The 17,735-nt window shown below is 48.4% G+C and overlaps 1 protein-coding gene across 4 annotated transcripts in view; it reads left to right on the top strand.

Moving 5' to 3' along the window:
- carmil1 (capping protein regulator and myosin 1 linker 1) overlaps nt 1-17,735 on the top strand; it is a 320,941-nt gene that overhangs the window by 243,054 nt on the left and 60,152 nt on the right. For all 4 annotated transcript variants that reach the window (XM_033014174.1, XM_033014166.1, XM_033014169.1 and 1 more), the window contains exons 23-28: nt 5,699-5,792; nt 6,734-6,832; nt 10,691-10,819; nt 13,123-13,248; nt 15,237-15,412; nt 16,869-16,956. In XM_033014174.1, the coding sequence (XP_032870065.1) occupies nt 5,699-5,792; nt 6,734-6,832; nt 10,691-10,819; nt 13,123-13,248; nt 15,237-15,412; nt 16,869-16,956 (712 nt within the window). The remainder of the gene's footprint in view (nt 1-5,698; nt 5,793-6,733; nt 6,833-10,690; nt 10,820-13,122; nt 13,249-15,236; nt 15,413-16,868; nt 16,957-17,735) is intronic.

Raw genomic sequence — 17,735 nt, 5'->3', positions numbered from 1 at the left:
CAGGAAAAATGTTCCCAATGTTGGGTGAGTCCAGAACCAGGGGCCACAGTCTTAGAATAAAGGGGAGGCCATTTAATGAATGAATGAATACGTTTATTGTCATTGCACAATAGTGTGCAACGAAATTCCATTACATCTCCTCCGGTTAAAAAAAAATAAATAAAAAAATAAAAAATAAATAAAAAATACAAACCATTAACACATATGTACACTTATTAGTAAAAAATAAATAGGTATTTTAAAAGAATTTAAAAGAATTTAAAAGAATTTGGCAGCATTTCTTGGAATTACATTTTGCTTCCCCAGCATTCTCTGTTGGAATTTAGCTCTTTTATCGCACATGGGTAGAAACTATTTTTTAGTCTACCGGTGCGAGCTTTCAGAGTCCTGAATCGCCTCCCAGAGGGTAGCAGAGTAAAAAGGTGGTTGGCAGGGTGGGATGTGTCCTGCTTGATATTTGTGGCCCGGCGCAAGGATCGGGCCCTATATATGTCATCCAAGGAGGGCAGTTGGGCGTTTGTAATGTTCTGCGCAGTTTTTATAATTCCCTGCAACGCCCTCCTCTCAGCCACAGTACAGCTGGCAAACCACACCAGGATTCCATAGGAGAGGATTCCATAGGAGAGGATTTAAGACTGAGGTGAGAAAAAACGTTTTCACCCAGAGAGTTGTGAATTTGTGGAATTCCCTGCCACAGAGGGCAGTGGAGACCAAGTCACTGGATGGATTTAAGAGAGAGTTAGATAGAGCACTAGAAGCCAGTGGAATCAAGGGATATTGGGGAGAAGGCAGGCACGGGTTATTGATTGGGGACGATCAGCCATGATCACAATGAATGGCGGTGCTGGCTGGAAGTGCCGAATGGCCTGCTCCTGCACCTATTTTCTGTTTCTATCGAGAATTCTTGATCCAACTCCTTTTCCAATGTTTTTAGAGGTGTTTGTGAACATGTTTCATCTGTAATAGAAGGAAGATTATTTATTGCAAAGCCTTTCAGATCAAAGCACTTCACGACAATCAAATTCCTTTTGAAGTGCAGTCACTGGTGTACGGGGGGAGGGGGGGGGGCATCAATAGATAATTCTATTCTGCAACGACACACTAACTACTGCCAGATAATAAATATTGGTCCAATCTCGAGGGATAAACGTGTGTTGAAACACCACGAAGAGTCTTAATATAGATTTGCTGCCTCACAGCGCCACATATCAATATCAGGCCTGATAGAGTGGATGTGGAGAGGATGTTTCCACTAGTGGGAGAGTCCAAGACCAGAGGTCATAGCCTCAGAATTCAAGGACGTTCCTTTAGGAAGGAGATGAGGAGGAGTTTCTTTAGTCAGTGTGTGGCGAATCTGTGGAATTCTTTGCCACAGCATGTTGTGGAGGCCAATTCAATGGATATTTTTAAGGCAGAGATAGATAGATTCTTGATTAGTATGGGTGCAGAGGTTATGAGGAGAAGGCAGGAGAATGGGGTTGGGAGGGAGGAATAGATCAGCTATGATTGAACGGCGGAGTAGACTTGATGGGCCGAATGACCTACAGTAATTCTGTTCCTATCACTTATGAACATGTGAACTAAACACCACCCCTGTGTTAAATGCAAGTTGGGTTACTCTGGAAGTTGAAAGGAAGGCTTTGGAGGATACAGATAGAGTAATGTTAAGAATAAGAGGTTGGCCATTTAGGACTGAGATATGGGAAAACCTCTTCACCCAGAGAGTTGTGAATCTCTGGAATTCTCTGCCACAGAAGGCAGTGGAGGCCATTTGACTGGATGTTTTCAAAAGAGATTTAGATTTAGCTCTTAGGGCTAAAGGAATCAAGGGATATGGGGAAAAAGCAGGAACGGGATACTGATTTTAGATGATCAGCCATGATCACATTGAATGGCGGTGCTGGCTCGAAGGGCCGAATGGCCTACTCCTGCACCTATTTTTCTAAGTGTTTAATAGAGTCATATAGCGTGGAAAGGCCCTTTGACCCAACTTGCTGATGTCGACCGGGGAGCACGGTGGCACAGCGATAGAGTTGCTGCCTTACAGAATCCCGGGTTCGATCCGTACTACAGGTGGTGTCTGTACGGAGTTTGTACATTCTCCCCGAGACCCGTATGGGTTTTCTCCGGGTGCTCCAATTTCCCCTCACTTCTTTGTAGGTTAATTGGCTTCTGAAATAGTAAAATTATCTCTGGTGTTAAGTGTGCGGGGTGATCGCTGGTCAGCACGGACTCGGTGGGCCGAAGGGCCTGTTTCCGCGCTGTATCTCTAAAGGGCCTGTCCCACTTACGAGACTTTTTCGGCAACTGCCAGGACCCGTCATAGGTCGTCACAGGTCGCCGGAAATTTTCAACATGTTGTAAATCCAGCGGCGACCAGAACAAGGTACAACTCTTTGGGCGGCTACTCACGACCATACAGGCTTCACCCCGCGACTTGTCGCCTGGTCGTGAGTAGTCTCCTAGTCACCCAAAGGGTCGTAGCATCTTTCTGGTCGCCGCTGAATTTTCAAAACGTTGGAAATTTTCGGCGACCTATGACGGGTTACGGCAGTCGCCGAAAAAGTCGCGTAAGTGGGACAGGCCCTTAAGGGGCTGTCCCACTGTACGAGATAATTCAAGAGTTTTCCCGAGTTTCCCCTGAATCGAACTCAGATAATTACGGTAATGGCCGCTCGTAGGTAAACGTAGAAAACATAGAAAATAGGTGCAGGAGTAGGCCATTCGGCCCTTCGAGCCTGCACCGCCATTCGATATGATCATGGCTGATCATCCAACTCAGTATCCCATCCCTGCCTTCTCTCCATACCCCCTGATCCCTTTAGCCACAAGGGCTACATCTAACTCCCTTTTAAATATAGCCAATGAACTGGCCTCAACTACCTTCTGTGGCAGAGAATTCCACAGATTCACCACTCTCTGTGTAAAAAATGATTTTCTCATCTCGGTCCTTAAACTGTGACCCCTAGTTCTGGACTTCCCCAACATCGGGAATAATCTTCCTGCATCTAGCCTGTCCAACCCCTTAAGAATTTTGTAAGTTTCTATAAGATCCCCCCTCAATCTTCTAAATTCTAGCGTGTACAAGGTACTCGGGGCTCTCGTGGACATTTTTCAACATGTTGAAAAATCTTCACGAGTCTTCACGAGCTTACCGCGTTTCCCGAGTACCTGACGTTAGCGCTACGAGCCGCTAAGTGACGTCCCGAGCTCCGACGCACCTGCTACGTACATTCTACGTGCATACCACGAGTTTGATTTTTTTTTAAACTCGGGAGAGCTCTTGAATTAGCTCGTACAGTGGGACAGCCCCTTAAAAGCCTAAAAGCCACAGTGTGCTGGAAGACTATGAAGAGTATTAAAATGTCACCTAAACACTGCTCCTGCGATAGAAGCAAGCTGGCTTACTCTTGGAGTTGAGAGGATGATGCCAGGAGGCTTTGGAGGATACCTTGTACCTTCCAGAGAGTCCGCCAGGGACTTATACTGGAAGTTGGGACAATTTTATATTGGATAATTTTTACATTTACCAAGCCAGTTTACCAAGCCAATTAACCTACGAACCTGCACGTCTTTGGAATGTGGGAGGAAACCGAAAATCCCGGAGAAAACCCACGCTGGTCACGGGGAGAACGTACAAACTCCGTACAGACAGCACCCGTAGTCGGGATCAAACCTGGGTCTCCGGCGCTGCATTTGCTGTAAGGCAGCAACTCTAACGCTGCGACAGCGTGACGGATAGAGTCATTGGATCATATAGCATGGAAAGGCCCTTCGGCCCAACTTGCCCATGCTGACCAAGATGCCCCATCTATACTAGTCCCACCTGCCCGCGTTTGGCCTGTATCCCTCTAAACCTTCCCCAACCATGTACCTGTCCAAATGTCTTTAAAACATTGTTACATCCCCTGTCTCAACTACCTCCTCTGGCATCTCATTCCACACACCCACCACCCTCTGTGTGAAAAAGTTGCCCCCTCGGGTTCCTATTAAATCTTTCCCCTCTCACCTTAAACCTATGGCCTCTGGTTCTCGATCCCCCTCCCCTGGGCATCTACAGTATCCAATCCCCCCGTGATTTCCTACAACTCTATAAGATCACCCCTCAGCCTCCTGCGTACCAAGGAATAGAGACCCAGCCAGATCAATAGGTGAAATTAAGACAAAAGAGAATTATTTTTTATCTATGTTGATAGAAATTAATAGAAAAGAGGACTGGTAAAAATGGCAGCTGGCCCGAGAGGTGAGATAAAATGGGGTTCAGAGAGAGCCTGCCAACTGAATACAAGGACGTTATGCCCCTTGGTCTATTAACCAGCATCTGCATTTCTTTGCTTCTGCAATAGTTTAGTTTAGTTTAGAGATATCCTGCACGGAAACAGGCCCTTCGGCCCACCGGGTCCACGCCGACCAGCGATTATCGCACGTTAACACCATCCTACACACACTAGGGACAGTTTTATCAAGCCAATTAACCTACACTTGCCAGCAGCATAATCAAGGACGAGTCGCGCCCTGGCCACTCCCTCTTCTCCCCTCCCATCGGGCAAAAGGTACAGAAATGTGAAAATGCACACCTCCAGATTCAGGGATAGTTTCTTCCCTGCTGTTATCAGGCAACTGAATCCTACCACAACCAGAGAGCGGTCCTGAACTACTATCTACGTCATTGGTGACCCTCGGATTATCCTTGATCGGACTTTACTGGCTATATCTTGCACTAAACGTTATACATGTTATTCCCTTTATCATGTATCTGTGGAATGTGGACGGCTCGATTGTAATCGTGTATTGTCTTTCCACTGACTGTTTAGCACGCAACAAAAGCTTTTCACTGTACCTCGGTACACGTGAAGATAAACTGAACTCAACTCATCTTGTCCTCAATGCCGTGAGTCAGATTGAGTCCACCATGTTCTGGCTCAGTTGAGAATCTACCAAAAAGGGGGTTGAACATTTATTTATCAAGGTCTTCTTGTGCAGATCCACCACCGGTTTTCCGGCACCCTTGGTTTCAGAGCCTTGCCGGATTATCCGTTTTGCCGGACCGACAGAGGTCACGGCCTCCGAGAGGAGTCCAACGGTACCGGACGTTCCACCTAGGCCGCCCGGGGGAGAGGGGGGGGCGACATATCAGCCCGCAATGTCAGCCTCGGGAGTCGGCTATGGGAACTGATCTGCCGGCGTTCCAGAGCCCCGGCCGCAGGGGGGCAAATTCCACCCGCCGATCAGCCGCGGAAGTCCCGATGAGGTTGAGATCAGCCGCCTCACGGTGCGGTCACGGTGGCGCAGCGGTAAAGTTGCTGCCTTATAGCGAATGCAGCGCCAGAGACCCGGGTTCGATCCCGACTACGGGCGCTGTCTGTACGGAGTTTGTATGTTCGCCCCGTGACCTGCGTGGGTTTTACTCCGAGATCTTCGGTTTCCTCCCACACTCCAAAGACGTACAGGTTTGTAGGTTAATTGGCTTGGTAAATGTGTGGGGATCGCTGGTCGGCACGGACCCGGTGGGCCAAAGGGCCTGTTTCCGCGCTGTATCTCTGAAACTAGGGGGGATTTCTGGGGGGATTTCAAGTGAGATCTCGTACTTTGGTCCTGATTAAAGAGGTGCCGAACCACCAGTCGCTGGAAAATTAGAGGTGGACCTGTAATCGGGATAAGTGGTGATTGATATTAACCCCGCGATTCTGCTTTGCAGGAATTATACTCTGAGGTTCATGCCTATTCCCGTCAATGACGCTTCACAGGCATTGAAGGCTAATCCAGAAAAAACCGAGGAGGCTTTGCAAAAGGTAAACTCGTTCTCTCGCTGTTTCCATTCTGTGTCTCAAGTGACTCAGCCACAGTCTCTTACGATGGCAGCAGAAGATATCCCAACTCTGACTCCATGTAAGCCACCCGTCCTAATGGCATCTTCCCCATAGGAGGACGGCCAAAGCCGAACATGGAATAACTGCAGCCTCACCCATGTTTAGTTTAGTTGAGAGATGCAGCGCGGAAACAGGCCCTTCAGCCCACCGAGTCCACGCCGACCAGCGATCCCCGCACACTAACACTATCCTGCACACACTAGGGGCAGTTTACAATTATACCAAGCCAATTTATCTGCAAACCTGCACGTCTTTGGAGTGTGGGAGGAAACGGAGCACCCGGGGAAAACCCACGCAGTTCACAGGGAGAACGTGCAAACTCCGTACAGACAGCACCCGTGGTCAGGATCGAACCCCGGCATCTGGCGCGTTAAGGTCTACCGCTGCGCCACCGTGCCGATCTAAATTTCTTTTGTCTTGAACAACAGGTAATGACTCAAAATATATGGTTAGATTCCGACCACTCACACTCACCGTTATACGGCACAGTGGCGCAGCGGTAGAGATGCTGCCTCACAGCGCCAGAGACCACGGTTCGATCCTGACCACGGGCGCTGCATTTACGGAGCTTGTACGTTCTCCCCGTGACCAGCGTATGTTTTCCCCGGTGTGCTCCAGTTACCTCCCGCACTCCAAAAGCCGTAGTTAATTGGCTTTTGGGGGTAAAAAAATTGTAAATTGTCCCTGGTGTGTGTGTGTGTGTGTGTGGGATAGTGTTAATATGCGGGGATCGCCGGCCGGTGCGGACTCGGTGGGCCGAAGGGCCTGTTCTGAGCTTTTTCTCTCTAAACTAAAACTAAACTAAATCCGCAGTTCCTTGGTGTTAAATGCAGCGCCATGTTGTTTTTCCATCTTCACTGCAGATCGAGAATTATCTTCTACGGAATCATGAGACAAGGAAGTACCTCCAGGAACAGGCCTACCGGCTGCAACAAGGAATTGTCACCAGTACCACCCAACAGGTATGAATGCAGTCAAACCTGCAACCACCTCACAGGCACAGTTTGCAAACGTCACACTTTAGAGATACAGAGATACATGTTTTCAAGAGAGAGTTAGATTTAGCTCTTAGGGCTAAAGGAATCAAGGGGTATCAAGACTGATTTTGGATGATCAGCCATGATCATATTGAATGGCAGTGCTGGCTCGAAGGGCCGAATGGCCTCCTCTTGCACCTATTTCCTATGTCTTTGTTTCTCCAGTGCAGCAGCAACCCCTTTGGCCCACCGAGTCTGCGCCGACCAGCGATCACCCCGTACACGAACACTATCCTACACACATTTGGGACAATTTACAATTTTTACCAAAGCCAATCCACCTGCAAGCCGGCACCTCTTTGGAGTGTGGGGGGAAACGGGAGCACCCGGTGAAAACCCACTCAGGTCACAGGGAGAACGTGCAAACTCCGTACAGACAGCACTCAGGATCGAACCCATGGTCAGGATGGCGCTGTGAGGCAGCGACTCTACCGCCCTTAAATAGATTTTAAAAGTAGCAATAGTTTGAAGAAAGGCACAAATTGTTGGAGTAACTCAGCGGGTCAGGCAGCATCTCTAAAGAAAAAGGAATAGGCGACATTTTGGGTCGGGACTCTCCTTCAGACTCTGTTTGAAGGGATTATGCCGTTCATCCCGACTTCTTTAGGAATGCAGTTTCTAAAAGTGAATCTGAAATGATAAATTTCCAGTAACAGTACTATTAGATTACAGAATGGAAATTGAGGGATAGACAATTTATTGGCACAGTACAGCACAGGAATTTATTCGGCCCTCAATGGTCGAATATCATGCTAGGTTAAACTAATCTCCTTTGCCTGCAGATATATTTCCATTCCTTGCACATCCGCCTGCTGTACCTGCATGCTTGCTTGAAAGCAAGCATGCAGGTTCTGCAGGCAGTGAAGAAAGCTAATGGCATGTTGGCCTTCATAACAAGAGGATTTGAATATAGGAGCAAAGAGGTCCTTCTACAGCTGTACAGGACACTAGTGAGACCACACCTGGAGTATTGTGTGCAGTTTTGGTCTCCAAATTTGAGGAAGGACATTCGTGCTATTGAGGGAGTGCAGCATAGGTTCACGAGGTTAATTCCCGGGATGGCGGGACTGTCAAATGTTGAAAGAATGGAGCGTCTGGGCTTGTATACACTGGAATTTAGAAGGATGAGAGGCGATCTTATTGAAACATATAAGATTATTAAGGGATTGGACACGCTAGAGGCAGGAAACATGTTCCCGATGTTGGGGGAGTCCAGAACCAGGGGCCACAGTTTAAGAATAAGGGGTGGGCCATTTAGAATGTAGATGAGGAAAAACCTTTTCACCCAGAGAGTTGTGAATTTGTGGAATTCTCTGTCTCAGAAGGCAGTGGAGGCCAATTCTCTGGATGCTTTCAAGAGAGAGTTAGATAGAGCTCTTAAAGATAGCGGAATCGAGGGATATGGGGAGAAGGCAGGAACGGGGTACTGATTGTGGATGACCATCCATGATCACAGTGAATGGTGGTGCTGGCTCGAAGGGCCGAATGGCCTGATCCTGCACCTATTGTCTATTGCCCATCTAAAAGCCTCTTAAACACCAAAATCGTATCGACCTGCTTCAGCACTAATTAGTAACCGTGACGTCACTTTTTAGTTCAATGAAATATGACCCTGAATTTGTGGCGCAGTAGTAGAGTTGCTGCCTCACAACGCCAGAGACCCGGGTTCGATCCTGACTACGGATGCTGTCTGTACGGAGGTTGCACGTTCTCCCCGTGACCTGTGTGGGTTTTCTTCAGGTGCTACGGTTTCCTCCCACACTCCAAAGACGTGCTGGTTTGTAGGTTAATTGGTTTCTGTGAATTGTTCCTCGTGAGTAAGCTAGAACTAGTGTTTGGGGGTGGTCCGAAGGGCCTGTATTCCTGCTGTATCTCTGATAAAAAGAATGTCTTTTAAGGGCCAGAAGAAGGGTCTCGACCCGAAGCGTCACCCATTCCTTCTCTCCAGAGATGCTGCCTGTCCCGCTGAGTTACTCCAGCATTTTGTGTCTGTCTAAAGGGCCTGTCCCACTTTCACGACTTAATTCAAAACCTCTGCTGAGTTTAAAGGACCTAAAAAAAAAGACCAGGATCGTGATTATCTACGAACGTCTACGACCTTCCACGACTATGTTCACGAACTGCTACGAGTATGTCTACGAATTCCCACGACTATTTCGATGCCCTCCTTACGAGTAAAAAGTTGCAATTTCTTTCATCCCAACCATTTTTTTAACTCATGGACATTTTTTATTGGGCTGCAAAAAAACATCCCGACTTACCTGATGCCACGAGTACCTACGGCTAGCATAACGAGCCACTACGATATATCTACGAACTCCTACGACCTCGTTACGAACATTCTGCGAGTTTGAATCGAGGGGAAAACATCGGGAGAATTGGTGAATTACCTCGTGAAAGTGGGACAGGCCCTTAACTCAAGTGAAAGATCTTTTACTTGACTGATTTCTTGAGGTGCTGATTTGACGTGCCGATCTTGATGTTCTGAAGGCAGCCTTGAACCCAGGGTTGACGCAGCACAGACCTTCACACAAACCAACCTCCCTTCCCTTGTCTCCATCTGCACCTCATGCTATCTCGGCAAGGCCAGCAGCTTAATCAAAGACGGGTCGCACCCTCTTCCATCAGGCAAAAGGTACAGAAGTGTGAAAATGCACACTTCAAGATTCAGGGGCAGTTTCTTCCCAGCTGTAATCAGGCAACTGAACCATCCTGGGTTCACAGTGGGAGAGTCTAGGGCAAGAGGTCATAGCCTCAGAATTAATGGACGTTCTTTTAGGAAGAGAATGAGGAATTTCTTTAGTCAGAGGGTGGTGAATCTGTGGAATTATTTGCCACAGAATGCTATGAGACAAAGTCAGTGGACATATTTAAGGCAGAGATGGATAGATTCTTGATTAGTACGGGTGTCAGGGGTAAAGGGGAGAAGGCAGGAGACTGGGGTTAGGAGGGAGAGATAGATCAGCCATGATTGAATGGTGGTGTAGACTTGATGGGCTAATTCTACTCATAGAAACATAGCAAATAGGTGCAGGAGGAGACCATTTGTCCCTTCGTGCCAGCACCGCCATTCATTGTGATCATGGCTGATCATCCACAATCAGTAACCCGTGCCTGCCTTCTCCCCATATCCCTTGATTCCACTAGCCCCGAGAGCTCCATCTAACTATCTCTTAAATTCATCCAGTGAATTGTCCTCCACTGCCTTCTGCGGCAGAGAATTCCACAGATTCACAACTCTCTGGGTGAAAACGTTTTTTCTCATCTCAGTTTTAAATGGCCTCCCCTTTATTCTTAGACTGTGGCCCCTGGTTCTGGACTCTCCCAACATTGGGAACATTTTTCCTGCATCTAGCGTGTCCAGTCCTTGTAATATGTTTCTATAAGAAACTCCTATCACTCATGACCTTATGATACTACCACAACCAGAGAGCAGTGCTGAACTACTAGAATCAACAATCAAGAATCAAGAGAGTTTATTGTCATATGTCCCAGATAGGACAATGAAATTCTTGTTTTGCATCAGCACAACGGAATATAGTAGGCACGAATACTATCTACCTCTTTGGTGACCCTCTATCCGGACTATCCTCTATCGGACTTTGCCGGCTTTACCTTGCACTATTCCCATATCGTGTATCTATACACTATAAATGGCTCGATTGTAATCATGTATTGTCTTTCCGCTGACTGTGTAGCACACGACAAAGGCTTTTCGCTGTACCTCAGTACACGTGACAATAAACTGAACTGAACTGGACGAACCCTGTTCTTTGTCAACAGATGATTGACCGGATGTGTGTCAAAGTGCAGGATCATCTGAACTCGCTGAGGAACGTGACGGGAGACACAGTGCAGGAAGATGTGCGGCTGGCGGAGAACTTCATGAAGGATGCCAGAAACTCCAAAACAGTGAGGCCTTAAATTGTTTTACAGCTCAACGTGTTTATGAACGTATTTTACTCTAATGGTTATAGAGACATAGAGTCATAGAGCGTGGAAACAGGGCCTTCGGCCCAACTTGCCCACACCGACCAACGCCTCCCATCGACACCTGTCCCACCTGCCTGTGTTTGGCCCGTATCCCTCTAAGCCTGTCCTATCCTTGCACCTTTTAGTTTAGTTTATCCCTTATGGGCCTGTCCCACTTAAGCGATTTTTTGGGCGACTACATGCGACTGCCACAAAATATTTAACATCTTGAAAAATTTTCGGCGACACTGGTGACAATTTTTGCTGCCGTAGGTTGACGGACGTGTTTTCGTGGGTTGTCGCCAGGTATCGTAGGAGAATTCCATTAAAATTAGTCCCTGGCTGTCGCCTAAAGAGTCGCCTGTGGGACAGGCCCATAAGGCCCACCGGGTCCACGCCGACCAGCGATCCCCGCATATTAACACTATTAACACTTAAAAATAGCGGAGTTAGGGGATATGGGGAGAAGGCAGGAACGGGGTACTGATTGTGGATGATCAGCCATGATCACATTGAATGGCGGTGCTGGCTCGAAGGGCCGAATGGCCTACTCCTGCACCTATTGTCTATTGTCTATCCTACGCACACTAAAGACAATTTATACATTTACCAAGCAAATTAACTTACGTACCTGTACATCTTTGGAGTGTGGGAGGAAACCGAAGATCTCGGAGAAAACCCAGGCGGTCACGGGGAGAATGTGTAAACTCCGTACAGACAGCGCCCATAGTCGGGATCCAACACGGGTCTCCGGCGCTGCAAGGCAGCAACTCTACCACTGCGCCACCCTGCCGCCCTGTCCAAATGTTTCTTAGATATTAATGCAAAAGATATTAATGCACGAAATGTCTGCATCAAGTCATTCAAAATGGCAACCCTGACAGACAAGGTGAGCAAGGCATTTTTCTGGATCAACAGGGGATTAAAAGCAGGGAAGGTACTTAAACAGTGACTAAGCTAAGGAAAGCAGTCGAGGGGGAAAGAATGGAAAATATCAGTGCAAAGCTGGAATAGGCAAAAGCATCACAGAATTCAGCAACCTTGCTCTCTGCATCATGTTAGTCATAGAGTGACACAGGAGTGAAAAACAGTTCCATCGGCCCAACTTGCCCACACTGGCCATCTTTTCCCATCTACACTAGTCATAGAGTGATACAGCATGGAAACAGGCCCATCGGCCCAACTTGCCCATACTGGCCAACATGTCCCATCTACACTAATCCCACCTGCCTGCATTGGGCCCTTATCCCTCTAAACCTGTCCTATCAATATACCTGTCTAAATGTTTCTTAAAGATTGCGATAGTCCCAGCCTCTACTACTTCCTCTGGAAGCTCGTTCCATACACCCACCACCCTTTGTATGAAAAAGTGACGCCTCAGGCTTCGCCTCACCTTAAGCATAAATCTATGCCCTCAGGTTCTCGATGCCCCTACTCTGGACAAAAGACTGCATTTGCCCAATCTATAATTTTGTACACTGCCTGCCTGCTTAATCTCTCAGAGGTAGACACAAAATGCTGGAGTAGCTCAGCGGGTGACGCAGCATCTCTGGAGAGAAGGAATGGGCGACGTTTCGGGTCGAGACCCTTCTTCAGACTGAGTGTCGGGGGAGGGACAAAGATAGAATGTAGGCGGAGACAGTAAGACTGGTGGGAGAACTGGGGACGGGGAAGGGGATGGAGAGGGAAAGCAAGGGTTATCTGAAATTGGAGAAGTCAATGTTCATACCACTGGGGTGTGAACTACCCAAGTGAAATATGAGGTGCTCTTCCTCTAATTTGTGCTGGGCCTCACTCTGGCCATGGAGGAGGCCCAGGACAGAAAGGTCAGATTGGGAATGGGAGGGGGGAGTTGAAGTGCTGGGCCACCGGGAGATCAGGTAGGTTAAGATGGACTGAGCGGAGGTGAAACGATCGCCGAGCCTGCGCTTGGTCTCACCGATGTAGAGAAGATGACTCCTGGAACAGCAGATACAGTAGATGAGGTTGGAGGAGGTGCAAGTGAACCTCTGCCTCACCTGGAAAGACTTTGGAGGACTTCCAGGTGTCAACTTCTCTACATCGGCGAGACCAGGCGCCGGCTCGGCGATCGTTTCGCTGAACACGTCCACTCAGTCTGAAGAAGGATCTCGACCCAGAACATCACCCATTCCTTCTCTCCAGAGATGCTGCCTGTCCCACTGAGTTACTCCAGCCTTTTGTGCTCTATGTATTCCAGTAACAATATTGCTTTTTGCTTTCAGCTTCTGCCCAATCTTTACCACACTGGAGCTTCTTGGACGGGATTCAGCGGATCATCTAATCCCATCGAGGAGAAGCTGGAATCCATGGCCGGAGAGGTCACGCGGGTCGTGGACGAGCAGCTCAAGGTAACCGCACGTGACTGCTGTGTAAATCCACTCGCTATTATATACATTATAGACACATATAACATTCTTAAAGGATTGGACAGGGTAGATGCAGGAAAAATGTCCCCGATGTTGGGGAGTCCGGAACCAGGGGTCACAGAGTTTAAGAATAAGGGGTAGGCCATTTAGGACTGAGATGAGGGCCGAATGGCCTACTCCTGCACCTATTTTTCTATGTTTCTATACGTAGAACAGTCCAGCACAGGAACGGACCATGGTAAATCTCTTAGTTTATTTTGAGAGATATAGCACGGAAACAGGCCCTTCGGCCCACTGAGGCTGCGCTGACCAGCGATCCCCGCACATTAACACTACCCTACACGCAATAGGGACAGTTTACACTTACACTGAAGAAGGGTTTACACTGAAGAAGGGTTTCGGCCCGAAATTTTGCCTATTTCCTTCGCTCCATAGATAGAAAATAGGTGCAGGAGTAGGCCATTCGGCCCTTCGAGCCTGCACCGCCATTCAATATGATCATGGCTGATCATCCAACTCAGTATTATGTACCTGCCTTCTCTCCATACCCCCTGATCCCTTTAGCCACAAGGGCCACATCTAACTCCCTCTTAAATATAACCAATGAACTGGCCTCAGCTACCTTCTGTGGCAGAGAATTCCACAGATTCACCACTCTCTGTGTAAAAAAATATTTTCTCATCTCGGTCCTAAAAGATTTCCTTCTTATCCTTAAACTGTGACCCCTTGTCCTGATGCTGCCCACCCGCTGAGTTTCTCCAGCACTTTTGTCTGCCTTACATTTACACCAAGTCAGTTCATCTACAAACTTGTGTTAGGAAAACAAAAATCCCGGAGAAAACGTACAGACTCACGGGGAGAACGTACAAACTCTGTGCAGGCTGCACCCGTAGTCGGGATTGAACCCGGGCCTCTCGCGCCGCAGCCACTTTACCGCTGCGCCATCGTGTCGCCCATGACGAAGCCCCTACACCATTCCTATAACGGGTCAACCAGAGTCAGTGGGAGAGTCTAGGACCAGAGATCACAGCCTGATCATGGATGATATATCTCTCCTTCCTAACCCCAATATAGTTTCAGTTGCAGTTTAGTTTATTGTCACGTGTACCGAGGTACAGTGAAAGTTTTTGTTGCGTGCTAACCAGTCAGCGGAAAGACAACACACGATTACAATCGCGCTGTCCACCGTGTACAGGGATAATTCACTGTCCATAGATACAAGGTGAGGGGGGAAAGATTGTGTAAGACTCTGAAGGGGTAACTTTGTCACGCAAAGGGTGGTTGGTGTATGGAACGAGCTACTGGAGGAGGTAGTTGAGGCAGGGACTATCGGAACTTTTCAATTGGACAGGTACAGTACATGGATAGGACAGGTTTAGAGAGATATATGGGCCAAAAGCAGGCAGGTGGGACTAGTGTAGATGGGACATGTTGGCCGGTGTGGGCAAGTTGGGCTGAAGGGCCTGTTTCCACGCTGTATTGACTCTATAACCAGTCCAATATAGTCATCGAGTCAACATATGCAAGGTAAAGCCAGTAAAGTCCGATCAAAGATAGTTCGAGGGTGGACAAAAATGCTGGAGAAACTCAGCGGGTGAGGCAGCATCTATGGAGCGAAGGAATAGGTGACATTTCGTATCGAGACTCTTCTTCAGACCCACGAGGTTTCGGGTCGAGACCCATCTTCAGACTCACCCCTAGATGCTGCCTCACCCGCTGAGTTTCTCCAGCGTTTTTGTTTAACTTCGATTTTTCAAGCATCTGCAGTTCTTTCTTAAACATCTCTGCCTTAAATATATCCACTGACTTGGCCTCCACAGCCCTCTGTGGCAATGAGTTCCTCAGAGTCACCGCCCTCCGACTGAAGAAATTCCTCTTCAGCTCCTTCCTTAAGGAACATCCGGGTGTACGAGGTAGAGTGATGAGATTTTGATTGCTGTCCCCGTTCTGAGTTGTGCTTTGCGTCACAGATGATGTTGGAGTCCATGGTCGGTGCTGCTGAAGGCCTCTGCCCGCATGTGATGAGGAAAGCCCACCTACACCAGAGCTTAATCGAGGCCACCAGCGAGAAGGTGTGCATCCCGCGGGCCTTCATCAAGAACGTTCTGCTCGAGCAATCTGGCATTGACATCCTAAACAAAATTAGGTATTTATAAACTTTCATTTGCGCCCTGTACCATCTGTGCCGCTGTCTGTGTTACTTGGGGTTACTGAACATCCCGCGGTCTTGGCATAAGCTCAGGGGCGACCGTGCCTTTGCGGTTGCAGCTCCTAGACTGTGGAACAGCATCCCTCTTCCCATCGGAACTGCCCCCTCCATCGACTCCTTTAAGTCGAGAGTTAAAACTCATCTCTACTCTCAAGCCTTTCTTGACGTCCTCTGAGTGAGGGCTATATGTTTGTATTTATGTATGTACTACCAATGTAAAGCACTTTGGCCAACGAGAGTTGTTTTTTAAATGTGCTATAGAAATAAAAGTGACTTGACTTGACTGTGTCATTCACGGGCGTGCTGGTGATAATGGGCCTGATGGAATCCTTCAGCGGGGCTTGAAAGGGTTCAGCGAAGATTTAGCAGGACAGGTTTCATCGGCCTGACCTCCTGAGTTCCCTCCCCTCTCCCATCGGACAAAAGATACAGAGGTGTGAAAACGCACTCCTCCAGATTCGGGGGACAGTTTCTTCCCAGCTGTTACCAGACAATTGAATCATAGAGTCATAGAGTGATACAGTGTGGAAACAGGCCCTTCGGCCCAACTCGCCCACACCGGCCAACAATGTCCCAGCTACCCTAGCCACACTTGCCTGCGCTTGGTCCATATGCCCCCCAAACCTGTCCTATCCATGTACCTGTCCAAATGTTTCTTAAACGATGGGATAGTCCCAGCCTCAACTACCTCCTCTGGCAGCTTGTTCCATACACCACAACCAGAGAGGCCTACTCTTGCGCCTGTCTTCTGTATTTCTACGTCCATGAGACCACACCGACCAGCGATCCCCTCACATTAACACAAGCCCTACATGCACTGGGGACAATTCACACATATACCAAGTATACAAACCCAAGCCAATTAACCTATAAACCTGTACGTCTTTGGCGTGTGGGTGGGATCCGAAGATCACGGAGAAAGCCCTCGCAGGTCACGGGGAGAACGTGCAAACTCCGTACAGACAGCACCCGTAGTCGGGATGGAACCCGGGTCTCTGACGCTGCAAGCGCTGTAAGGCAGCAACTCTGCCGCTGCGCCACCGTGACCGCCAAAACTATACTCTTTGCTTTCACCATTCCCTTCGGGAGTAAGTTCCTAATTCTCACCGCTCTTCGCAGACGGAAGGGGAATAGGAGTGTCATAGAGTGATACAGTGTGGAAACAGGCCCTTCGGCCCAACTCGCCCACACCGGCCCACAATGTCCCAGCTACCCTAGCCTCACTTGCCTGCGCCTAGTCCGTAACCCTCCAAACCTGTCCTATCCATGTGCTAAGTGATCATGAGTTTAAGTTAAAGGAGAACGAAGGCTGAAGAGGAATGCCTTGGTGTAAACATGTCATTGGAGGAGGGGATTGAGTTTTGACTGTTATATTTCTGTAATTCTCCCACAGTGAGGTGAAGCTTACGGTGGCATCATTCCTGTCTGACCATATCGTCGACGAAATCTTGGAAGCACTGTTGACCTCTCAACACAAACTGGTAAGTGAGCAATCCTGGGATGTTGTCTTTGTTCCCCATTTACTCCAATTTTGATGAGAGTTTTAGTTTTGGAAATTCAGCGCGGGTAACAGGCCCTTCGGCCCAACGGGTCCGCACCGACCAGCGATCCCGCACGCTAACACCATCCTGCACCCACTAGGGACAATTTTAAATTCATACCAAGCCAACTAACCTGCAAACCTGCACGTCTTCGGAGTGTGGGAGGAAACCGAAGATCTGGTAGAAATCCCACGCGGGTCGCGGGGCGAACGTACAAACTCCGTGCAGACACCACCCGTAGTCGGGATCGAACCCGGGTCTCTGGCGCTGCATTAGCTGCAAGGCAGCAACTCTACCGCTGCGCCACCCTGACCGCCCTAATGATCGATACAATTACAACATTTGGACGGGCGGGGCGGGTGCCGGAGGTCGGTCGTGCCGCCGAGAACAAAGAAGTACCTGGCGTGGGTCATAAGGTCATCATTGATAGGAGCAGAATTAGGTCATTCGGCCCATCAAGTCTACTCCGCCATTCAATCATGGCTGATCTATCTCTCCCTCCTAACCCCATACTCCTGCCATCTCCCTGTAACCCCTGACACCCGTACTAATCACAAATCTATCTATCTCTACCTCAAAAGTATCCACTGACTTGGCCTCCACAGTCTTCTGTGGCAAAGAATTCCATATATTCACCACCCTGACCAAATAAATTACTCATCATCCCTTTCCTAACGGAACGTCCTTTAATTATGAGACTGTGACCTCTAGTCCTAGAC

The sequence above is a fragment of the Amblyraja radiata genome, chromosome 2, assembly GCF_010909765.2.
Source record: "Amblyraja radiata isolate CabotCenter1 chromosome 2, sAmbRad1.1.pri, whole genome shotgun sequence".
Lineage (NCBI taxonomy): Eukaryota > Metazoa > Chordata > Chondrichthyes > Rajiformes > Rajidae > Amblyraja > Amblyraja radiata.
This window is presented reverse-complemented; position numbering and strand designations above follow the sequence as displayed.